General features: G+C 49.7%; 1 protein-coding gene across 1 annotated transcript; it reads right to left on the reverse strand.

The window, feature by feature from the left end:
* Positions 1-1,618: 1,618 nt before the first annotated feature.
* IGF2BP1 (insulin like growth factor 2 mRNA binding protein 1) lies at positions 1,619-24,803 on the reverse strand. Its single transcript, XM_085083465.1, has 15 exons — positions 24,629-24,803; positions 22,720-22,780; positions 14,233-14,281; positions 13,124-13,175; positions 11,860-11,923; positions 9,596-9,874; positions 8,305-8,439; positions 7,635-7,757; positions 6,609-6,744; positions 5,747-5,869; positions 4,975-5,091; positions 4,238-4,312; positions 3,194-3,325; positions 2,968-3,081; positions 1,619-1,711 (listed from the first exon to the last, which is right to left on the reverse strand). Exons 1-15 carry the CDS (start codon positions 24,801-24,803, stop codon positions 1,619-1,621), a joined length of 1,728 nt encoding a protein of 575 aa, XP_084939591.1.
* Positions 24,804-25,386: the final 583 nt, after the last annotated feature.

The following is a 25,386-nucleotide window of genomic DNA, read 5'->3' on the forward strand; positions in this document are numbered from 1 at the left end:
GATGTCCCTGCGGTCAGTGATTCCCGATATTCCCGATGTCCCTGTGGTCAGTGATTCCCAATGTCCCCAATGCTGGCGTCCCTGCGGTCACTGATTCCTGATGTCCCCAATGTCCCTGTGGTCAGTGATTCATGATGTCCCTGCGGTCAGTGATTCCCTGTGTCCATGCGGTCAGTGATTCCCGATATTCCTGGTGTCCCTGCAGTCAGTGATTCCTGATGTCCCCAATCCTGGTGTCCCTGCGGTGAGTGATTCCCGATATTCCCGATGTCCCTGCGGTCAGTGATTCATGATGTCCCTGCGGTCAGTGATTCCCAATCCCGATGTCCCTGTGGTCAGTGATTCCCGATGTCCCTGCGGTCAGTGATTCCCGATATTCCCGATGTCCCTGCGGTCAGTTATTCATGATGTCCCTGTGGTCAGTGATTCCCGATGTCCCTGCGGTCAGTGATTCCCGATATTCCTGTGTCCCTGCGGTCAGTGATTCCCGATGTCCCTGCGGTCAGTGATTCCCGATGTCCCTGCGGTCAGTGATTCCCGATGTCCCCAATGTCCCTGTGGTCAGTGATTCCCGATGTCCCTGCGGTCAGTGATTCCTGATGTCCCTGTGTCCCTGTGGTCAGTGATTCCCGATGTCCCTGTGTCTCTGCGGTCAGTGATTCCCGATGTCCCTGCGGTCAGTGATTCCCGATGTCCCTGTGTCCCTGCGGTCAGTGATTCCCGATGTCCCTGTGTCCCTGTGGTCAGTGATTCCCGATGTCCCTGTGTCTCTGCGGTCAGTGATTCCCGATGTCCCTGCGGTCAGTGATTCCCGATGTCCCTGTGTCTCTGCGGTCAGTGATTCCCGATGTCCCTGCGGTCAGTGATTCCCGATGTCCCTGTGTCCCTGCGGTCAGTGATTCCCGATGTCCCTGTGTCCCTGCGGTCAGTGATTCCCGATATTCCCGATGTCCCTGCGGTCAGTGATTCCCGATGTCCCTGTGTCCCTGCGGTCAGTGATTCCCGATGTCCCTGCGGTCAGTGATTCCCGATGTCCCTGTGTCCCTGTGGTCAGTGATTCCCGATGTCCCTGTGTCTCTGCGGTCAGTGATTCCCGATATTCCCGATGTCCCTGCGGTCAGTGATTCCCGATGTCCCTGTGTCCCTGCGGTCAGTGATTCCCGATATTCCCGATGTCCCTGCGGTCAGTGATTCCCGATGTCCCTGTGTCCCTGCGGTCAGTGATTCCCGATGTCCCTGCGGTCAGTGATTCCCGATGTCCCTGTGTCCCTGTGGTCAGTGATTCCCGATGTCCCTGTGTCTCTGCGGTCAGTGATTCCCGATATTCCCGATGTCCCTGCGGTCAGTGATTCCCGATGTCCCTGTGTCCCTGCGGTCAGTGATTCCCGATATTCCCGATGTCCCTGCGGTCAGTGATTCCCGATGTCCCTGTGTCCCTGCGGTCAGTGATTCCCGATGTCCCTGCGGTCAGTGATTCCCGATGTCCCTGTGTCCCTGTGGTCAGTGATTCCCGATGTCCCTGCGGTCAGTGATTCCCGGCACTCCGAGCCGATCCCGCTCTGGCCATGTCCAGCCCCGCTCCGGCCGATCCCGATCCCAATCCCGATGTCCCCAATCCCTATTTTCTCCGGGACTGGCTCTGGCCGCTCTGTCCCTTCTGCTGCTGCTGCTTCACCTGCGCCAGGATGTCGCGGATCTTGCGCTGAGCCATCTGGGAATGACACGGAAAATTCATGGAGTGATCCCATCCTGTCCCCTTCCAGCCTTCCCAAAATCCTGTTAAACCCCTTTTGTCCTGATTTCCCCCTAAATCCTATTGTGGGGCTGTTCTTTGTTATTATTAAATTCCCTGGATTTATATTGTATTTGTTAAGAAATATTATTGATATTTATAAATGTTAATGATTATATATTACAGTAGAATATAAATATATTAAAATATTATATTATAAAAAATATTATATATTAAAAATTATATATATTATCTATAATTATTCTATTATATATTATACTATATAATATATATTATAGATATTATATAAATATAATATGTATTATAATATAATATATAATAATTATATAAATATTATATTAACAATTTATAAACAATGTAACTATTATTAAAGTTAAATCTATTAAATATAATAGTTATATAAAATTTATTAATAAATATTATTTACTTAATAGAAAAATTATTATTTATTATTATTTATTTATTAATAAAATAATTATTATTATTTATTAATAAAATATTTTTATTATTTATTATTATTTATTAATTAATAAATAAATTCACCTGGTATGCAAATACACAGGAAAAAAAGGAAAAGAACCCAAACTTCCAAAACCAACTTGAAGAGCACCAAACCATAAAGTCAATCTCATTTTGCTGCACCCAAGTGCCACCCAGGGCTCCGTGGGCAATTTCCAGGCTCTGATTCTATTCTGAGAGAATTCCTGTTGAATTCCCAGAGAATTCCCATTGAATACCTGGAAAATTCCCAAAGAATTCCCAGAGAATTCCCGCAGAATTCCTGTTGAATTCCTGCAGAATTCCCATTGAATTCCCAGAGAATTCCCATGAATTCCTGTTGAATTCCTGCAGAATTCCCAGAGAATTCCTGTTGAATTCCTGTTGAATTCCCATTGAATTCCCAGAGAATTCCCATTGAATTCCCATTAAATTCCTGCAGAATTCCCAAAGAATTCCCAGAGAATTCCTGCAGAATTCCCAAAGAATTCCTCTTGAATTCCCGGAGAATTCCCGTTGAATTCCCAAAGAGTTCCCAGAGAATTCCCATTGAATTCCTGCAGAATTTCCAAAGAATTCCCATTGAATTCCCAAAGAGTTCCCAGAGAATTCCCATTGAATTCCCACTGAATTCCCACTGAATTCCCACTGAATTCCCACTGAATTCCCGCAGAATTCCCGTTGAATTCCCGCAGAATTCCCGTCTATCCGCTCACCTGGCTGGCATAGAAGTGTCCGATGATCTTGACGATGACCTGCTCGTTCTCGTCCGGCGTTTGCTCCCGCGGCACAACCACCTCAGCCGCCGTCAGGTTCTGCAGCTCGTTCACCTGCAGACAGCCCCGTCAGCCCCAGGGAAAATCTGGGAATTTTCCCGGAATTTCCCTGGAATTTTCTGGGAATTTTCCCGGAATATCCCCTTCCTGGGCTGCTCTCACTCACGGTCTTGCCGCCCTTGCCGATGACCCTGCCGGCGGCCGAGGCCGGCACTCGGATGTGAGTCTCCAGCTTCACCTCCTCCTTCGGCCCAAAGAAGTTCTCCTCCTTCAGCTTCCCGTAAATCCTGCCCTGAGCCTGGGGGATGGAGCAGGGAATAGGAAATGTCACCCTTGGGATTATCCTAAAAAATCCCAGCTCTGTGGGACCCCAAACCTGCTTGGCTCCCATAAATCCTGCCCTGAGCCTGGGGGATGGAGCAGGGAATTAAAAATGTCACCCTTGGGGTTATCCTAAAAAATCCTGGCTTCATGGAATCCCAAACCTGCTTGGCTTCCCATAAATCCTGCCCTGGGCATGAGAGAAGATGGAGCAGGGAATTAAAGATGTCCCACCCCATAAAATCCCAGCTCCTTGGAACTCCAAAATGTCCCACCCCGAGCTCCATCCCATAAAATCCCAGCTCCTCAGAACTCCAAACCCACTTGGCCGCTGGGATCCCAGGATTACCCTGGGGTGGATTTGGGGTTCCCAATGGGGTCACCTCCCTTCCTGGAGTCACTCCAAATTCGTGAAGGGTTCCCAATGGGGTCACCGTCCTCTCCAAGGGTCACCCCAAAATTCCCGAGGGAGAGGGACACAGGGAGCACCAATCCTGGGATTATCCCAGTGTGGATTTGCAGTTCCCAGTGGGGTCACCTCCCTTCCCAGGGTCACCCCAAACTTCCAAGGGGTTCCCAGTGGGGTCACCTCCCTTCCCAGGGTCACGCCAAATGGGAATGGGGTTCCTAAAGGGGTCACCTCCCTTCCTGGAGTCACCCCAAATTCCCTAGGGGTTCCCAATGGGGTCACTGCCCTCTCCAAAGGTCACCCCAAATTCCTGAGGGGTTCCCAGTGGGCTCACCTCCCTTCCTGGAGTCACCCCAAATTCCCGAGGGGTTCCCAATGGGGTCACCGCCCTCCCTGGAGTCACCCCAAATTCCCGAGGGATTTTCAATGGGGTCACCGCCCTCCCTGGGGTCACCCCACATTCCCAAGGACCCTGAGCACCTTGAACTGCGCCTCGGGGGGCCCTGTGATCACCACCATGCGCACTTTGGAGTCGGGCGTCTCCGGGGGAGCGATCTGCAACGGGACAGGAGGGACACTGGGAATGGCTGCCACCCTACAGGACCCACAGGGCTTTCCCAGGCAGGGATTCTCATGGGGTTTTCCCAGAATAATTTGGGGCAGGGGTCTGGAGGGCTTTTCCTGGGATTCAGGTCAGGGATTCACGTGGGGTTGTCCTGGGAGAATTCAGGGCAGGGGTCCCATGGGGCTTTCCCGGGATAATTTGGGGCAGGGATTCCTGTGGGGTTTTCCAGGGAGAATTTGGGGTAGGGGATTCTAGAGTGCTTTCCTGGGAGAATTTGGGGTAGGGATTCACCTAGGGCTGTCCTGGGAGAATTCAGGGCAGGAGTGCCACGGGGTTTTCCCAGGAGATTTTGGGGCAGGGATTCCTGCAGGGTTTTCCTAGGAGGATTCGGGGTAGGGGATCCTAGAGGGTTTTCCTGGGAGAATTTGGGGTAGGAGTGCCATGGGGTTTTCCCAGGAGAATTTGGGGCAGGGATTCCCAGAGCTTTCCCAGGATAGTTCAGGGCAGGGATTCCTGTGGGGTTGTCCCGGAAGAATTCGGGGCAGGGATTCCCAGGGGGTTTCCAGGATAATTCAGGGTTTTCCCAGGGATTTTCCCAGCACAATTTGGGGTTTTCCCAGGGATTTTCCCAGCACAATTTGGGGTTTCCCACCTTGATGGAGGCGCTGGCGAAGCGGGAGAGCTGTTTGATGTGCTGCCCCTTCTTGCCGATGATCGCCCCGACCGCCTGCGCCGGGATGAACACGTGCACCGTCTCCTGCTCCGGGGGCTGCGGGGTGGGTTTGGGGTCAGGGGCAGCGTTTGGGGGTTCAGTGTCACCATTTGGGGTCAGTGTGACCGTAGGGGGGTCAGGGTCACCATTGGGACATCAGGGTCACGGTTTGGGGTCAGGGGCAGCATTTGGGGTCAGTGTGACCATTTGGGTTCAGGGTCGTCATTGTGGGGTCAAGGTCACTGTTTGGGGTCAGGGTCACTGTTTAGGGTCAGTGTCATCATTTAGGGTACCTGTCACCATTTGGGGTCACTGTCATCATTGTGGGGTCAGTGTCACCACTTGGGGTCAGTGCCACCATTGTGGGGTCAGGGTCACCATTGGAGGGTCCCTGTCACTGTTTGGGGTCAGTGTAAGTGTTTGGGGTCAGGGTCAGTGTTTGGGGGTCCCTGTCACTGTTTGGGGTCAGTGTAAGCATTTTGGGGTCAGGGTCATCATTTGGGGTCAGTGTCACACTCCAGCACCCCCAGTGATGCCCAACTCTTCATCTCAGGGGGGTTTCCAGGTGGGAATGTCCCCACTCCTGGATCAGGATCTCCTGCAGGGTTTTCTGGGTGGGAATGTCCCCAGTCCAGGATTGGGATCTCCTGCGGGGTTTTCTGGGTGGGAATGTCCCCAGTCCAGGATTGGGATCTCCTGCGGGGTCACTCACCAGGAAGGAGCTGTAGGGTGCAGCCCCAGAGACACTGCTGGGCGGAGGTGGCACTGCGGAGGATGAGGCTGGGAAGAGTCCAACGGCGGCCAGGTTGAGACCAGGAATGAGGTGAGACTGTAACTGCAGAGAGGAGCGGGATTTGTCAGGGATGGGATTGGGATTGGGATCAGGATTGGGGTGGGATGGGATCAGGAATGAGGCTGGGAAGAGTCCAACGGCGGCCAGGTTGAGACCGGGAATGAGGTGAGACTGTAACTGCAGAGAGGAGCGGGATTTGTCAGGGATGGGATGGGATTGGGATGGGGATGGGGATGGGGATGGGGATGGGATTGGGATTGGGGTGGGATTGGATCAGGAATGAGGCTGGGAAGAGTCCAACGGCGGCCAGGTTGAGACTGGGAATGAGGTGGGACTGTAACTGAGGAGAGAAGCGGGATTTGTCAGGGATGGGATCGGGATTGGGAATGGGATCAGGATTGGGAATGGGGGGAGAGGAGCGTGGATTTGATCAGGGATTGGGACTGGGGAGAAACGAGTGTGGATTTGACCAGGAATGAGGTGGCACTGGGGCCGGGCAGGGAAAGAGGTCAGTTTTATGGGAACACCGTGCTGGGGAGGCTCTGGGATTTGATCAGGGATGAGGCAGGAGTGGGAATGGGGAGGGAAAGGGGGTTGGATTTATGGGAATGCCATCCCGGGGAGGCCCTGCAGGTCCCAGCCCCACTCCCGTCCCCATTCCTGTCCCCATTCCCAGCCCCACTCCCATCCCCATTCCTGTCGCCATTCCCAGCCCCACTCCCAGCCCCATTCCTGTCCCCATTCCCACCCCACTCCCAGCCCCACTCCCAGCCCCACTCACGCTCATGGCAGCCACGTCGTTCTCGTAAGCCTCGCGCACTTTCCTCATGATCTCCTGCTCGGCGCGGCTGCAGCTCTCGATGGATCCGCGAACGGTGATGGTGCGCTCGGGGTTGTACAGGGTCAGCTCCTGCAGCCTGGGGACACGGGGACATGTGGGTGACAGGGACACAGCCAGGGGTTGTACAGGGTCAGCTCCTGCAGCCTGGGGACAGCAGGACATGTGGGTGACAGGGACACAGCCTGGGGTTGTACAGGGTCAGCTCCTGCAGCCTGGGGACACGGGGACATGTGGGTGACAGGGACACAGCCAGGGGTGACAGGGACACAGCCAGGGGTTGTACAGGGTCAGCTCCTGCAGCCTGGGGACACAGGGACATGTGGGTGACAGGGACACAGCCAGGGGTGACAGGGACACAGCCAGGGGTTGTACAGGGTCAGCTCCTGCAGCCTGGGGACAGCGGGACATGTGGGTGACAGGGACACAGCCAGGGGTTGTACAGGGTCAGCTCCTGCAGCCTGGGGACAGCCACAGGGACATGGGGTGACAGAGACACAAACCCAGAGCAGGGTCTGCGCTGGGAGGTTCTCACCACTTTCCCCGAAAATGGGGTTTTACAGGAAAATCCCAATTCTGGACCCCAAGGCAGGGAGTGCTGAGCTCAGCAGCACCAGAGGAGTGGGATGAGACCCCAATGGGGTGGGAGGGGACACCAAAGGGACACCAAAGGGATGGAGAAGTGACATCAAAGAGACCCCAAAGGGATGGGAAGGGACACCAAGAGGGACTGGGAAGTGACCCCAAAGGGATGGGGAGGAGGATGCCAAAGGGGATCTCAAAGGGATGGAAAAGACCCTAAAGGCACAGGAAAGGGACTCCAAAAGGGAAAAGGGAGCACAGAAAATCCAACGCCAAGGATTTCCAAGAGAGCTTTGGGGACTCAGACATCTCCCTCACTCCCACCCCATTCCCCCCAGGTGAGGAATTCCCGCCCCGTTTTCCCGGGAAGAGCAGGCAGATCCTCACGAGGAGATGGTGATCTTGGTCTCGGTGTCCTGCTCCACCTTCTTCAGGTTCCGACCCTCCTTGCCGATCAGGCGTCCCACAAAGTTGTTGTGAGCCAGGATCTTCAGGGGAACCTCGTCAGCCCTGCGAACGGGAATGTGGGAATGGGGGAATGGGATTGGGAATGGGAGAGTGGGAATGGGATTGGATTGTGGGAATGGGAATGGGGGAATGGGAATGGGAATTTGGGAATGGGAATGGAATGGAGGATTGGGGATGGGAATGGGGAAATGGGAATGGTATTGGGATTGTGGAAATGGGAATTTGGGAATGGAAATAGGGAAATGGGAATGGAGAAATGGGAATGGGGGAATGGGAATGGGATGGAAATGTGAATGGGAATTAGGGAATGGAAATAGGGAAATGGGAATGGGGGAATAGGAATGTGGGAATGGGAATGGGAAGGGTGGAATGGGAATAGGGAAATGGGAATGGGGGAATGGGATTGTGGGAATGGGAAAATGTTGGCAAAACCCCACAGGAGCGACCAGGGCAGCTGGGAAAGGAGGGATTCATCCAGAGGGATGAAGGAAGCTCAAACCCCATTGCTCGGAATCCCCAAACCCAAAATTCCCGAGGGTGTGGGAATTCCCCAGGCAGGATCCGGGATGGGATTTTTGGGAATCCTCACGTCTTGGTGTCCTTGGCCTCCTTGTGCATGATCTCCAGGATCATCCTGCAGGCAGCTGAGCAGCCCTCGGGGGTGGAGTGAATGCTGATGGCTTTTTCTGCTGCTCCTGCGTTCTCCTTGCGGTGCACGTCGATCCTGGGAAACGGGAACGGCGATGGGAAGTGGGTCTGGGGATTCCCTGAGCTCAGACCCCAAAAATCCCAATGGAGAATGGTTTTGGGGAGCTCAAATCCCAAAAATCCCGATGGAGAATGGTTCTGGGAGCTCAAATCCCAAAAATCCTGATGATGAATGGTTTTGAGAGCTCAAATCCCAAAAATCCCAATGGTGAACGGTTTTGGGAGCTCAAATCCCAAAAAGCCCGATGGGGAAGGGTTTTGGGAGCTCAAATCCCAAAAATCCTGATGATGAATGGTTTTGAGAGCTCAAATCCCAAAAATCCCGATGGGGAATGGTTTTGAGAGCTCAAATCCCAAAAATCCTGATGGGGAATGGTTTTGGGAGCTCAAATCCCAAAAATTCCTGGGAAGAAGGGCTGGATTTTTGCAAATGGAAAAACCCCAACCCGAAATCCCAATACCACCAAACCCCAACCCCAAATCCCAGTAACGCCAATCCCCGATCCCAGATCCCAATACCACCAAACCCCAACCCCAAATCCTAGTAACACCAAACTCCAACCCCAAATCCCAGAAACACCAAACCCCAACCCCAGAAACACCAATCCCTGATCCCAAAAACACCAAACCCCAACCCCAGAAACACCAATCCCTGATCCCAAAACCACCAAACCCCAACCCCAGATCCCAAAACCACCAAACCCCAATCCTGGATCCCAAAACCACCAAACCCCAATCCTAGATCCCAAACCCCAACCCCAAGTCCCAGAAACATCAAACCCCAATCCCGATCCCAAAAACGCCCAATCCCAGATTCCCAATACCACCAAACCCCAGCCCCAAATCCCAGTAAAACCAAACCCCAACTCCAATCCAGTAACACCAAACCCCAGCCCCAAATCCCAGTAACACCAAACCCCAACCCCAGATCCCAAAAGCACCAAACCCCAACCCCAGATCCCAAAAACACCAGACCCCAACCCCAAACCCCAGTAACACCAAACCCCAATCCCTGTATTTCCTGGAACACCAATCCCCAATCCCAGATCCCAGAAACACCAAACCCCAATCCCGTATTTCCTGGAACACCAACCCCAAATCCCAAACCCCCCAAACCCCAAATCCCTAATCCCCCAAACCCGAAACTCCAACCCCAATCCCACCCTCCTCACTTGGACTGGCTCTGCTTGGTGATGTTCCGGATGGTGGCTCCCTCTTTCCCGATGATCGCTCCCACGTACTGCGTTGGCACCAGCAGCCGCAGCGGCAGCTCCGCTGGGGCGCATTTCGGGCTTGTCCCCGCGGCCACCGGCGAGCCCTGCCGCCCGGTCCCGCCCCGAGCCCCCAGCCCTGCCCGCCGGCCGTTCTCCGGGGCTGACTGCTCGTCGGGGATGTAGGAAACCTTCAGGGCGTGGCTCTCCAGCTGGTGGCCGTTCAGCTTCGCGATGGCTCTGGGGGGGATAGCGGGATTTGGGGTGGGGTGGTACTGAGAGAGAGAAGGTTTCCCCAAAAAAATATGAGTTTGCACCAAAAGAGAGATGTTTTCACCAAAAGAGCGAAGTTTTCCGCAAAGGAGAAAAGCTTTCCACAAAAGAGAAAAGCTTTCCACAAAAGAGAAAAGCTTTCCCCAAAAGAGAAAAGCTTTCCCCAAAAGAGAAAAGTTTTCCCCAAAAGACAGAAGTTTTCCCCAAAAGACAGAAGTTTTCCCCAAAAGACAGAAGTTTTCCCCAAAAGACAGACGTTTTCCCCAAAAGACAGACGTTTTCCCCAAAAGACAGACGTTTTCCCCAAAAGACAGACGTTTTCCCCAAAAGAGAGAAGTTTTCCCCAAAGGTTTTCCCCAAAAGAGAAAAGATTTCCACAAAAGAGAAAAGCTTTCCCCAAAAGAGAAGTTTTCCCCAAAAGGGACAAGTTTTCCCCAAAAGTTTTCCCCAAAAGAGAAAAGTTTTCCACAAAAGAGAAAAACTTTCCACAAAAGAGACAAGTTTTCCACAAAAGATAAATGTTTTCCCTAAAAGAGAAAAGCTTTCCACAAAAGTTTTCCCCAAAAGGGACAGATTTTCCCCAAAAGAGCAATGTTTTCCTTAAAAGAGAAAAGTTTTCCCCAAAGGAGAAAAGTTGTCCCCAAAAGAGAGATGTTTTCCCCAAAAGAGACAAGTTTTCCACAAAAGAGAAATGTTTTCCCAAAAAGAGAAAAGTTTTCCTGAAAAAAGTTCTCCCTAAAAGAGAAAATTTTTCCCCAAAAGAGAAGTTGTCCCCAAAAGAAACAAGTTGTCCCCAAAAATTTTCCCCAAAAGGGACAGATTTTCCCCAAAAGAGACAAGTTTTCCCCAAAAGTTTTCCCCAAAAGGGACAGATTTTCCCCAAAAGGGACAAGTTTTCCCCAAAAGAGAAACGTTTTCCCTAAAACAGAAACGTTTTCCACAAAAGACACAGATTTTCCCCAGAAGAGAAAAGTTTTCCCCAAAAGAGACAGATTTCCCCAAAAGACTCAGATTTGCCTGCAGGAAGCAAATTTTCCAGGAATAGGGAAAATCCCAGTGCTGTGGGATCTGGCAGGAATTCCCACCCGGCCATAAATATTTCAAGGGCAGACATTCCCAAAATTCCCATGCAGGGAATGATTCCCAAATCCTGGAACATTCTGGAGAGATCCTTCAGCAGCAGCTCCACCCCAAAAGAGAGAAGTTTTCCAGCAAAAAAAATTTTTCCAGGAGTAGGGAAAAGCCGGATGCTTTGGGATCTGGGGGGAATTCCCACCCAGCCATAAACATTCCCAAAATTCCCGTGCAAAATTCCCAAATCTCTGCCTGCTGAGGGATTGTGGAGGGAAATCCCAAATCCTCTCCCGGCAGGAATCCCAGCAGCTGTCGGTAGATGGGGCTGGCAGCAAGAATTTGGGATTTTAGGCTCTCTGGCATTCCCGGCTCCGGGATTTCGGCACCGATTCCGTTCCGGCAGAGAAAATTCCCTAAACTGACCCAAAAAAATCCCCAAAAACTGGCCAAACCGAGGTTTTCCCTGGTGGGAAGGGACAGGGGAAGATGCTGGATGAAGGAAATTGATTCCCTGGAAAAACAAATCCAGGGAATGATCTCCAAGGATTAAATATCTCCTGGAATATTTATCCGCATTATTCCTTTTTCTGGAGGCAGAACTCTCAAAATCACGGAAACACAAGGAAATTCCCATTTCTGCTCCTCAAAAAGTTCCTTTTGTGCTCCCTGAACTTCCAGGAAAACCCCAAAAACTTGGGAATGCATCCAGAGGAGGAGCAAAACCAACGGGATTTCAGGGATGTCCCCAAGGATTTGCTGCGTTTTGAGCCAAAATTTGGGGATTTGGGGATTTCCGGTGCTGGAAATCCTTTTTCCTGCAGGCAGGGCGGGGAGGAGATTCCCGAATTCCGGAATTCCCAGATTCCCAGGGCACTCACTGCCGGGTTTGCTCGCGGTTGGCGTAGGTGACGTTGACCACGGCGGTCTCGCTGTCCGTGTTCACTGCGGGAATTTGGGAAAAAGAGTGGGAATTAGGGAAAAGGGATTGGGAATTGGAACAGGAACCTCAGATCGAATCCCCCAAAACACCGGGAGATCCTGAAGGGTTTCCAAGTGGGATTTTTCTGTGTGGGAGAGGAATTCCCAGGGTTCTGGATCCATCCCGGCTGCTCCTGATTTATTTGGGATGAGGATAAATCCCCCTGGATCCAGCTGGGATCTCTCTTTGGAGTTTGGGATGATCCCAGGAGGTTCTGTGGGGCCTCAGCTCCGGGAGGGTGGTGGTGACTCCATTCCCAAACATCCCAGTCCTATTCCCATAAAACAGCCCATTCCCATTAAGTTTCCCATTCCCTATAAACATCCCATTCCCATTCCCAAACATCCCATTCCCTATAAACATCCCATTCCCATCCCCATTCCCAAACATCCCATTCCCATTAAACATCTCATTCCCATTCCCAAACATCCCATTCCCTATAAACACCCCATTCCCATCCCCATTCCTATTCCCTTCCCAAACATCCCATTCCCATTAAACATCTCATTCCCACTCCCAAACATCCCATTCCCTATAAACACCCCATTCCTATTCCCTTCCCAAACATCCCATTCCCATTAAACATCTCATTCCCATTCCCACTCCTATTCCCATTCCCATTCCACATCCTACTCCCATTCCCATTAAATATCCCATACCCTATAAACATCCCATTCCCATTCCCAAATATCCCATTCCCACTGAATATTCCATTCCACATCCCATTCCCATTCCTGCTAAACATCCCATTCCCATTACACATCCCACTCTCATTCCCATTTAAATACCCCATTCCCATTCCCAAACATCCCCTTCCCATTCCATATCCCACTCCCATTCCCATTCCCCATTCCAATCCCACTAAACATCCCACTCTCATTCCCAAACATCCCATTCCCATTCCCATTCCCATTAAAAATCCCATTAAATCCCCATTAGGAACCAGGACAGACCCCACAGAATCCCTGGAATTCCCTCCAGAGATCACCCAACCCTTCCCGCTGGCAATGGCACTGATCCAGCCCCAAACCTCGTTTTTTGGGATAAAACCCCCAAAATCCCACAGGACTCCCAACATCTCCAGGGTTCTGCCGGCAAAGGGAAAACCTTATCCCAAAAGGAGTTGGGAATTCCTATAAATCTGGAATTTAACTCTTCCCTACCTTGCTCGCAGTTCTCCACAGTGCCGTACTGGGCCAGCAAGCCATCCAGAACCTGAGAAAACGGGGAAAAAAATGGGAAAAATGGGAAAAGTGATCCTGAGTCACACCGGGATCTGAATCCATCCAGGGAAAAAATGGGAAAAGTAAAATAGCAATCCCAATCTGCCCTGGGATCTGAATCCATCTGGGAAAAAGGGGATACATGATCCTGAATCTCCCCAGGATACAAATTCATCCAGGAAAAAATGGGAAAAATGGGTAAAGTTATCCTGATTTGCACCGGGAACTGAGTCCAACCGGGGAAAAATAAAATAGGAATCCCAATCTGCCCTAGGATCTGGATCCATCTGGGAAAAAGGGGAAAAGTGATCCTGAATCATCCTGGGATACAAAACCATCCAGGGGAAAAGGGGAAAAGTGATCATGAATCACCCCGGGATCCAAACTCATCTGGGGGAAAATGGGAAAAATGGGAAAAGTGATCCCAATTTGCCCCAGAATCCAAATCCATCCAGGGAAAAATGGCAAAAGTGGGAAAAGTGATCCCGATCTGCCCCGGGATCCAAATCCATTGGGGAAAAATGGGAAAAATAATCCTGAATCATGCCAGGATACAAATCCATCCAGGAAAAAATGGGAAAAGCAATCCCAATCTGCTCGGGGATCCAAATCCATCCAGGGAAAAATAGGAAAAATGGGAAAAATGGGAACAGCAATCCCGATCTGCCCCAGGATCCAAACCCATGGGGGAAATCCCATCCCATCCCATCCCATCCCATCCCATCCCATCCCATCGGCATGGCTGTCATTAGGAATTCCTGAGCAATTAAGGAATTAAGAGCCGGGAAGCTCCCAGAGCCACAGCCGGCGGGAGGGGAGAGAATTCCCAGCGGGAATCAAAGATCCAGGGATGGGATTGCATTCCAGCACAATGGGGTCGTGATGAACCCCAGGGGAGATTCCCCTTCTCCCGGGATTTCCCTCCCAGCCTGGGGTAATTAGGAACCAATTAAGCACAAAGAGGAGGGAAAATGGGAATTTGCTCCCGAGGAAAAAGTCCCGGAGGGGGGGAATTAGGGAATTAGGGCTGGAATGTGATCCGTGCTCACCTCCCAGCGCAGCTGCGGTGGAATGTTCCGGATCTGGATCTTCCTGCTCCTGCGGGGAATGAGAAATTGGGGTTTTGGGGGGGCTGGGAGGATCAGGGAATTCCGTGGGATTTTGGGAATTCCTGTCGGGTCTGAGTTTGTCACGGAGTTGGGATGAAGGAAAATTCCAGAATTCCCGCGGTGGATGTGGTTGGGTTTTCTTGGATTAAATACAAGGATTGGGAAAGCAAACCGGAGCAGAAAAGGATGAGGATGTGACCCTTGAGAAGTCATTCCCAATTCCCAAATCCCAAATTTCTCCAGGCACATCCTGATCCCTGAGGAGCATCATTCCCAATTCCCAAATCCCAAATTTCTCCAGGCACATCCTGATCCCTGGGGAGCATCATTCCCAAATCCCAAATTTCCCTGGACACATCCTGACCCTTTAAGTCATTCCCAAATCCCGATTCTCTCCGGGATGCTCTCAGGTTCCTGCAATCCCATTTTTGGCTCTTCCCAACTCCCTTTTCCCAAAATATTTCATCCTGAGGCCAAATTTTCCCTCTTCCCTTCCCTCATCCCACTCGGAGCAACCCTGGGATCATCCAGAGCCTCTGGAATCCCAAATCCCCACAGAAAAGCAGGATTTGGGATCAACTCCTTCCCCTAGCAGAGCAGGAAAAATCCCAAATGTGGATCCTGCAGGAATTGTCTCCCAAATCCCACAGAAATCCCACAGAAATCCCATCCTGGGTGGATCCCACAAGTCTCGAATTCCTGGCTAATTAATCCTCGTTATCTCGGTGATTGACAGCTGTCACTCTCCCATAACTCATATTTTTATGGGGTTTTGATGATTTATGGCTTTCTGCCCGTGGGAAGAGGGGAATTCCCATTGTTCCCTGTTTCCGGCAGGGTTTGGGATTTTTCCTGGAGGTTTTCCAAACCCATCGGAGCGGGGAATTCCGGGGGAACGGTGGAATTTGGGATCGAATCCCCAAAAGTTTGGGTGGAGGGAAGGAAGAGGAAATAAAATTGGGATTTCTGAGGGTTCTGATCTGGGAAAATGAGGGAAAAATGGGGGAAAAGTGGGGAAAATGGGGAAAAATGTGGGGGGAAAATGTGGGAAAGGAGAGGGAAAAGGAAGGGAAAAAGGAGGGAAACTCGAATCCCAAAAGCTTCTCCCTCGGGATCTCCACAAACCTCGGGAAAATCCCGGAATTGCGGCAGGAAAGCCCAAATTCCCCTTTTTTTGGCTCAAATCCATTTCCCGGGAATCCCCGGCGCCGTTTGCTCATGGAAAAACCCCAGAGAGGCTGCGTGGATCTCTGCCAGATCCTGGTTTTCCCATCCCAGAGCTTCATCCCAAAAATCCCCAACAGGAGCGAGCTCTCCCCACAGATCAGGGGAATTTCTGGAATTCCAGAGAATTCCGGCAGCCACGGAAATATGGAATTGTCCCTGGGGAAAGTTTGGGATTCCAGCCCTGCTCCCGATTGTCTGACAAATCCCGAAGGATCCCGCAGGTGGAATTTTCCAGGATTGTCCCGTTTTCCCCTCTTTTCCAGGCAGGAATCTCCTGCTGCCCTCCCATTCCCAATTCCAGCCTCGATCCCAACAAACTCCCCCTCATCCCGCAGGTTTTATGGATTCACAGCTCCTGATGGAAGTTCCTCAGCCTGGGATGGATTGTGGATGATTCCCGAAACATTCCCAAGGCGCTGGGAGCACCTGGATATCCCAAAATCAGCCCTGGGGAAAGCTCCAGGATCCTGAGCAGGGCTGGAGCCGCTTGGGATCAGGGAAGGTAATGATCCGGAGGTGATCCCGTGGGAATGGGATATGGGAATGTGGTGTTCCTGTGGGAATGGGACACCAGGAATTCACTGTTCCTGATGGGAATGGGACTTGATCCAGAGGTGATCCCGTGGGAATGGGATATGGGAACGTGGTGTTTCTGTGGGGATGGGACAGAAGGAATGAGGTGATCCCGATAGGAATGGTATAGCAGGAATTCAGAGGGAATGGGACAGCAGAAATTCACTGTTCCCAACAGGAATGGGACTTGATCCAAAGGTGATCCCGTGGGAATGGGATATGGGAATGTGGTGATCCCAATGGGAGTGGGGCATGGGAACGTGGTGTTTCTGTGGGAATGGGACACCAGGAATTCACTGTTCCCAATGGGAATGGGATAGCAGGAATTCAGAGGTGATCCCGTGGGAATGGGACACGATCCGGAGGTGTTCCCATGAAAATGGGACATGGGAACGCGGTGATCCCGATGGGAACAAGACACAAGGAATGCAGAGTTCCTAATAGGAATGGGATGCCAGGAATTCCCAGTTCCTATGGGAATGGGACGTGAAGAATGAAGGAATGGGACATGGGAAATGTGATGTTCCCAGTGGGAATGGGACACCAGGAATGAGGGAATGAGACACCAGGAATTCACAGTTCCCATGGGAATAGGACAGCAGGAATTTAGAGGGAATGGGACATGATCCAGAGGTGTTCCCATGGGAATAGGACACCAGGAATGAGGTGATCCCGACAGGAATGGGACACGAGGAATGCAGAATTCCCTGGGGGAATGGGACACGAGGAATGAGGGAATGGGACACCAGGAATTGGCTGATCCCATGGGAATGGGACAGCAGGAATTTAGAGGGAATGGGACATGATCCAGAGGTGTTCCCATGGGAATAGGACAGCAGGAATGAGGTAATCCCGATGGGAATGGGAGACGAGGAATGCAGAATTCCCTGGGGGAATGGGACACCAGGAATTGGCTGATCCCATGGGAATGGGACACGAGGAATGAAGGAATGGGACATGGGAGATGTGGTGATTCCGATGGGAATGGGACAGGAGGAACTCGGAGTTCCCGACAGGAATGGGACAGGAGGAATGAGGGAATGGGACAAGATCCAGAGGTGTTCCCGTGGGAATGGGACATGGGAAATGTGGTGTTCCCTGTGGGAATGGGACAGGAGGAATTCAGAGAGAGTGGGACATGATCCAGAGGTGTTCCCATGGGAATGGGAAATGGGAAATGGGGAAAAGGGACACGAGGAATTCAGTGTTCCCGACGGGAATGGGACAGGAGGAACTCGGAGTTCCCCACAAGAATGGGACACCAGGAAGGGGGAATGGGACATGATCCGGAGGTGTTCCCATGGGAATGGGGAAAAGGGACACGAGGAATGCAGTGTTCCCCATGGGAATGGGACAGCAGGGATTCTGAGGGAATGGGACAGGATCCGGAGGTGTTCCCATGGGAATGGGACATGGGAAATGTGGTGTTTCCTGTGGGAATGGGACAGGAGGAACACAGTGATCCCATGGGATTTGGACAGCAGGGATTCTGAGGGAATGGAACACCAGGAATTTGCTGTTCCCAATGGGAATGGGATAGCAGGAGGAATGAGGTGATCCTGGTGACAATGGGACACGATCTGGAGGTGTTCCCAAGGGAATGGGACACGGGAATGCAGTGATCCTGATGGGAATGGGACACCAGGAATGAGGGATTTGCAACACCAGGAATTCACTGTTCCCATGGGATTGGGACACCAGGAATTAGGGATTTGGGACACCAGGAATTAAGGGTTTGGGACACCAGGAATGAGGGATTTGGGACACCAGGAATTAGGGTTTGGGACACCTGGAATTAGGGATTTGGGACACCAGGAATTAAGGGTTTGGGACACCTGGAATTAGGGATTTGGGACACCAGGAATTAAGGGTTTGGGACACCAGGAATGAGGGATTCCCAACAGGAACGGGACATGAGGAATGCAGTGGGAATGGGAGAGCGGGATTGCAGCGATCCCGATGGGAATGGGATATGGGCATGAGGGATTGGGACACCTGGAATTCACTGTTCCCATGGGATTGGGACACCAGGAATTAGGGTTTGGGACACCAGGAATGAGGGATTTGGGACACCAGGAATTGGGGATTTGGGACACCAGGAATTGGGGATTCCCAACAGGAATTAGGGATTTGGGACACCAGGAATTAGGGGTTTGGACACCAGGAATTCACCATTCCCATGGGATTGGGACACCAGGAATTAGGGGTTTGGGACACCTGGAATTAGGGTTTGGGACACCTGGAATTAGGGATTTGGGACACCTGGAATTAGGGTTTGGGACACCAGGAATTAGGGATTTGGGACACCAGGAATTAGGATTTGGGACACCAGGAATGAGGGATTTGGGACACCAGGAATGAGGGATTTGGGACACCAGGAATTGGGGATTTGGGACACCAGGAATGAGGGATTTGGGACACCAGGAATTCCCATCCCTATCTGAGCTTTTCAATTCCTCCAGGCTTGGTAAAAAACTGGGAATTTTCCCCTAAAACTTTCCCAAAGTTCCCTGTGCTGCACAAAATCCCCAAACAGAACCCTGGAAAAGTCCCTTAAACCTCTTTAAAAAGCTTTTTTTACCCAAAAACCCTGGAATTTGGGGGTTTCAGCTCCTCATTTTCTTAGTTTTCTCCTCAATTTTTGGGGAAGGTGAAGCTCCAGCTCACCTGGGGTTTTGTTTTAGGGCAATTCTGCCCAATTTTGCCATTTTTCCCCACAAAAATCACTTCTGTCCTTGAAAAAAGGTGGGAAAATCCCAAATTCTGCCTGAATTTGAGGCAGCTGCCACTCCCAAATCGGGAAAAACTGGAAAAGTGGCAGAAATTCAAAAAAAAAAAGTCAGGAAAAGGAGCTGGAATTCCTCATCCAACCCCAATTCATCCCAAAATTCAGGGAAACTTCCACAAAATCCCTGAAAAACTTCGAAACCTCCAGGAATTTGGGCTGGAAGAGGCAGAAATCTCCTTTATTTTTAGGAATTTTCAATCAAAATTCCCAAATTTCTCCATTTCCAGAGGGAGGAATTCCAACCCCATTCGTTTGCCTGAGTTTGAACCCAAATTGCCAAACGAATTCCGTTGGAAAAATGGGAAATTCCCACTGAAATTCCATAAATTCCATTATTTCTCCTTTCCTGACCAAAATCCATCAAATTCTCTCCTCCAGAGCTTCCAAAACCACAAAGTTTTCCATGAAATTTCCATTTTTTGGGACATTTTTGCCACATTTTCTGCATGGGGAGAGAGAAATAAAGGAATTTTTCTCCCTCCTGGGCATTCCTGAATTATTTTTTCTCTCCCTGAAATCCTAAATTTGATGGAATTCCCTCAGTTTTAATCGTCATGGATGAAATATCCGAAAAAATTGTTAAAGATGTATTTGATTTCTTTGTTTTTTTGGGTTAAAAATCATCAAAAATCGGAATTTCTAAAATTAATTCCATTTCTCAAAGGTGCAAAACCAGCAGCAAATGGAAATTGGGAATTCCGAGGAATCAAACAATTCCCAAATTCCATTTTATTCCCTTTTTTTGCTGCTCAGAATTCCAATTTTCCAGCCTTTCAATCCCTGATTTTTAAAAATCTGATTAAATCTCCCAAACCAGCCTCGTTTGAAGGGAGAAAATCAAGATTTTAGGATTGGATGGAAAACAAAATTTCACCCCAAAAATCCTTCAGGGTTTTGGTTTTATATAAAAAAGAATTCTCCAATTTTCCGGTTCGTTTTGGGTTCATTTTTGGGATAATTTTCCAGCAAATCCAACCCCAAAAAGGGGGGAAAAAAGCAAATTTTGGGGTGAAAAGTAACAAAGAAAAGAAATCAAATTTTTTGGGTTTTTTCCCTGTAAGAAATCTTAGTTTTTTAAACTTTTCCAGTGACCAAAATCAGAGGAATTTCCAAGATTTTTTGGGTTGAAAATTCCAAGTTTTCCCCTCAACCAAATCCAAAGAAAACCAATTTCCCAACAGCAACAAAACACCTAAAATTCACCTAAATTCACCTCAAAACTAATTTTAATTCCTAAAATCCCATTTTAATCAACAGTTTTTAAAAATGTAACACTTCCCAAGTGTTTTCCTAAAAATTCTCCCCTGGATCATTAAAATAATTAGGAAAATCACAGGAATTAATCCACAATAAATCAATTTATTCCTCTCAGAGCTCCACACCCCAAATCCATTTTTTTGGTGCCAATTTTACCTATTTTGGGTTAATTTATTAATTTTTAATTATTTTTTTTTCCCTGCCATGCTCAGGAGAGATTTCTTTAAAAAACTGGGAAGGAACCAAAAGCAAAGATTTCCTTAAAATCCTGAATTTTTAAAAACATTCATTAATTAAAAACACTCAAATTCAGGTTATTTTAAAAAAATCCTTATTTCCACTTCAACCTAAAGACAAAAAACCAACTTTTTTTAGGGTTTTTTTGGGTGTTTTTTTTAAAATTAAATTCTCTGGGAAGTTCCCCAGCTCTTGACTAGTTTTCCCACATTTTTAAAGGGATAAAAAAGGGAAAAAAAAAAGAGAATTTCAGGTTTGGGGGGGGAGGGGTGGAGGTTGTTTGCTCTCAACCAAAACCTCCCTTAATTAACCCTTAATTAACCATTTCCTGTTCCCAAACTGGAAATTCCAGTCTGGAAAACAAGTTAAAAGAAGGATTTAAAAAAAAAAAAAAAAAAAATTAAAAACTTCATTTTTAAAGCAACATTTCCACCTTTTCCCAGCATCGGGAGAAACCAAATCCCCCAAATTTCCCCCCAAAATTCACTTTTCAGCCCCAAACCCTCCCAGTCCGAACCCCAAAATCGCCTTTTTCACACCCAAAACCCCAAACTCTTCCCGAAATTCCCCCAAAAGTCACCGAAATTCGAACGAAATTCCCACAAAATTCCTACAAAATTCCCACCAAATTCCCCCAAAACGGCGCCGGATGGGGAAAGCGGAAAAAGCGGCGCTGGCCCTTTAAGAGCAGCCCGGGGTGGGGGGGAAGTTCATTTTAACCCCAAAAACCCCAAAAATTGGGATTTTTCCCAATCCAAGGCACGGCGGGAGAGAAACGAAGCAAAATCATAAAATATTTCAGATTTTCTCCCTTTTTTTTTAGAGTTTGTGGAAATTCCAGACCTCAGAGGAAAATTTCTGATTTCCAGGGAATTTATATTTTGGGGGGAAAGAGGGAAAAATTCGCTTCTCCTTCCTCAAATTGTCGATTATAGAAAAGGGGGAAAAACCCCAAAAATAGAGGATTTTTCCCGGTTTTTCCAAGCCTGATTTCGTCACTTTTCCATGGAATTCCACCCCGAAATTCCCTCCCCCCCTTTTCCCTCCTCAATCCCAAACAAAAGTCATCGAAACCCCAAAGCCACGAGGCGCAGGGAGAAATAAAAATAAAATAAAAATTAAAATAAAAATTAAAATAAAAATTCCAATGAATCTGTCGGAATTCTCGCTTTACACCCCGAAAATCCAGGGGGACTTTTAGGGAATTCCCTAAAAATTTGGGATGATTTGGGATCATCACCCCATTCCCAGGAGAAGTTGGGGATGAAAAAAACCCCAAAACTGGGCGGGAGAGGATTTTGGGAAAAGAGGGAATTTTGGGAAAAGAAGGAATTTTGGGAAGAGTTTTGGGATTTCGGGAAGAGTTTTTGGGATCGGCGCCGCCCCCTCCCACTTCCCACGTGGCCACGGATTTGGGATTTTTGGGATTTGGGATCAGCGAGAACTCTTTGGGGTCGGAAACTCCTGGAGTTTTGGGGAGGAAAAAAGGGATTTTTTGGGGGAAAAAAAGGGATTTCTGGGGGAAAAAGCGACCCGGGAAGGATTTTTCCAGGATTTTCCGGGGAGGAAACAACAAAGGCAGGAAGATGGAGATGGGATGGGCTGGGCGGGAGGAGCCGGGAAAACCCCAAAAAAGGCTTTTCCCGCCCCAAAATCCAAGGAATTCGAGCCGGGATTTAAATCCCAGCCCGGCCCGAGCGGCCAAGCGCGGCTTTGGTTATTTTTATTATTTTTATGATTTTTTTTTTCTCAGTTCTTTCCCAGCAAAATTCACTTTTTTTCTTTCATTTAAAAAATCTAATATTTTCTTCTTTTTTCTTTTTTTTTTTTTTTAATTAATTTCACTGTTTTCTCCCAAAACAAAAGATTCCCAGCCCGGGAGTGGAGAGGAGATGGGAAATTTGGGAAATCCTTCCAGAGTTCTGGAAATTTGGGGGAAAATCCTTCCAGAATTCTGGAAATTTGGGCAAATTTTTCCAGAATTCGAGTTCTTCCAGAGCCACAAGTTTGGAATTTCCAACCCCAAACTGCTCAGGACAGCGAAGGGAGAATTCTTCCACCTGAATTTTTCATTTTTTAAATTTTAAAAACTTTCAGAAGAAATTTTCTTTTTTTTTTTTTAATTAAAAATTTAAATGAATGAATGAATGAATGTAGTATGAACTCTTAAATTCTCCTCTCCCCTCTCTGGGGACAAACCCAACCTTAAAACACCAAAATATCTCAATTTTTCACATTTTTAGGCTCCAAATTTCGCTTTTTTCCCCTCAAATCGATTCTTTCCCCCCCAGATAAATTCCAAACCACGACGACAGCGACAAAAATAAATTTAAAATCCTCTTTACCTTTGCTTTTTAGGCACAGAATGTTCGATCTCGAGTTGTTTCCCGTGAAGCTCCACTTTCCCTAAAAAAAAAAAAAACCAAAAAGTGCTTCGGTTTGAAATCCTGGGAGGAGCAGGAAAAAAAAAATAAATAAAAAATCTTGGAATCATCCAAATCCGCACGTGGAAACTCCCGAAATTCCCCCAAATCCATCCCGGCTGGATTTTTATGGAATTTTCCCCAAACCGAGGGGAAGTGGAGGCTCTGGATAATTAAATATTTGGGAATGTTGAGCATTTAATATTTAAAATTCAATATTTTATATTGAATTCCTCTCCCCAGCCCGCTCGGGGCGGGAAGGGAAATCGAGGGATGAGGTTTGGGATTTGGATTTTTTGGGGGTTTTGGGGCTAATTTTGCCCTTTTTTTGGGGGGGGAAATCCTGAGGGAGGATTTCTGCAATTTTTTTCCCAGGAAAAAGATTCCAAAGGGAACTCCTTGGATTTCTCTTGGAAAATGGAGTTTGGGTTTCCCTCGCCGCTGAGGTTATCCCACCATTTTAAATGAAATTTAATTTATTTTTAACGAATAAAACGAAAAAGACGCGAAAAACCCGGCGGGAGGGGAAGGAAAGCGAACGGAGGGGTTGTAAAAAAATTCAAAATCCCCAAAATTCCCCATATTTTCCCCAAATTCCGCTCTTCCCGCCCAGCTTTCCGGGCTGCCGGCAGCATGGCGACCTCAGCGCTCCTCACGTTGCCGCGCCAGGCAAACCCCAAACCCCAAAAAAAGTCCCAAAAACCCTCAGCCAGGAGCCCAGAGACCCCCGCAGACCCCAAATCAGCCCCGGGAACCCCCAGGGGGAGAGTTTTGGGGTTCCTTTGAGCCCCCCGAGAGATTTGGGGTCTCTTTGGATCCCTCACGGGCTTTGGGGTCTCCGCCCCTCACGCCGAGTTGGTTTGGGATCTCTCTTTTCTCCCTGCTTTTTCCCCCCTCACGCCGCGATTTTTTGGGGTTTTCTCTCAGCCCCTCACGAGATTTGGGGTCTCTCTTTGCCCCCCGTTTTTTGGGGGTCTCTTTTCCCCTCACGCCGCGGTTTTTTGGGGTCGTTTTTGCCCCACACGGTGGTTTCTTGGGTTCTCTCTTCGCCCTCCACCAGCCTTGGAGTTCTTCTTTATCCTCCACTTTTTGGGGTCTTTTTCCCCCTCACGCCGCCGGTTTTTTGGGGGGTTCTCTCAGCCCCTCACGAGATTTGGGGTCTCTCTTTGCCCTCCGTTTTTTTAGGTCTTTTTCCCCCCCCACGCCGCGATTTTTGGGGTCTCTTTTCCCCTCACGCCGCCGTTTTTTGGGATCTCTCTCAGCTCCTCACGAGATTTGGGGTCTCTCTTTGCCCTCCGTTTTCTCGGGATCTCTTTTCCCCTCACGCCGCACTTTTTTGGGGTCGTTTTGCCCCCAACGCCGCGGTTCTTTTGGGATCTCTCTTAGTCCCCTTCGAGCTTTAGGATCTCTCTTTATCCCCCTGCTTTTTGGGGTCTCTTTTCCCCTCACCCCGCAGTTTTTGGGGTCGTTTTCGCCCCACATCCCGCAGTTTTTGGGGTCTCTTTTCCCCTCACCCCACACTTTTTGGAGTCTCTCCCTCACCCCGCACTTTTTGGGGTCGTTTTCGCCCCACACCCCACAGTTTTGGGGGTCGTTTTTGCTCTCCGCCGCGCAGATTTTGGAGTCTCTCCCTCACCCCGCAGTTTTTGGGGTCTCTTTTCCCCTCACCCCTCACTTTTTGGGGTCTCTCCCTCACCCTCTCCTCCCCTCACTCCCCCCGCAGCCCCGACGGGACTCTCCACCTCCCACACACCCCCTTTAACTCCCGACAAACCCCACCGCGACCCCTCCAGGGGCAAAATCCCCGCTCGGGGGGCTCTCCGAGGCTCACCCGAGAAGGTCTCGATGGCTTTCATGGCCCACTGCTCGTCGGGACAATCCACGAACGCATAGCCGGCCTTGACCAGGAACTGCCCCGAGAAGGAGATGTGGTGCTCGGTGAACACTCGCTCCAGGTCCGCGGGGGTCACGCTGTCCGGCAGGTTCCCGATGTACAGTTTGTTCATGGTGCCTGGGGGTCCCGGCGGGGCTGTTCCGGGGGGTTCCGGGGGGTTTTGGGGGTTCCGGGGGCTCCTCCGGGGGGTTTCGGGGCTCCGGGCAGCGCCCGCGCCGTCGAGCTGCGGCCGCGCTCTGCCGGGCTGGGCTGGGCTGGGCTGGATTCGCCTCCTCCCCTCTGCCTTTCCCCTTTTCCTTTTCCTCTTTTCCTTCTCCTCTTTTCCTTCTCCTCTTTTCCTTTTCCCCTTTTCCTTCACCCCCTTTCCCTTCTCCTCCTCCTCTTTCCCTTCTCTTCCTCTTTTCCTTCTCCTCTTTTCCTTCACCCCCTTTCCCTTCCCCTTTTCCTCCTCCTCCTCTTTTCCTTCTCCCCTTCCTCTCTTTCTTCCCCCTCTTTCTCGCCCTCCTCTCTCCCCGTTTTTCCCTTTTTTTTTCTTTTTTCCCCCTTTTTTTCCCTTTTTCCCCTCTTTCCCGAGCGGCTCCGTGTGCCGTTGAGGAGGGGGCGGCGGCCGCTGGAGGAGGAGGAGGAGGAGGAGGAAGGGGAGGAAGGGGAGGAAGGGGAGGGGGCTGCCCCGGCGGGCAGGGCGGTGGCACCGG

Source organism: Lichenostomus cassidix, chromosome 27 (genome assembly GCF_008360975.1).
Source record: "Lichenostomus cassidix isolate B80296 chromosome 27, HeHo_3.0, whole genome shotgun sequence".
NCBI classification, from domain to species: domain Eukaryota; kingdom Metazoa; phylum Chordata; class Aves; order Passeriformes; family Meliphagidae; genus Lichenostomus; species Lichenostomus cassidix.

Excerpts from the sequence above, each read along its gene's own strand:
- IGF2BP1 (XM_085083465.1), bottom strand. The coding sequence starts at position 24,803 with ATGAACAAACTGTACATCGGGAACCTGCCGGACAGCGTGACCCCCGCG. Across the intron at positions 13,176-14,232 it reads CACCGCAGCTGCGCTGGGAG|GTTCTGGATGGCTTGCTGGC; the intron begins GTGAGCACGGAT and ends CCGTTTTCTCAG. Across the intron at positions 5,092-5,746 it reads CACCCTACAGCTCCTTCCTG|CCCCCGGAGCAGGAGACGGT; the intron begins GTGAGTGACCCC and ends CCCACCCCGCAG.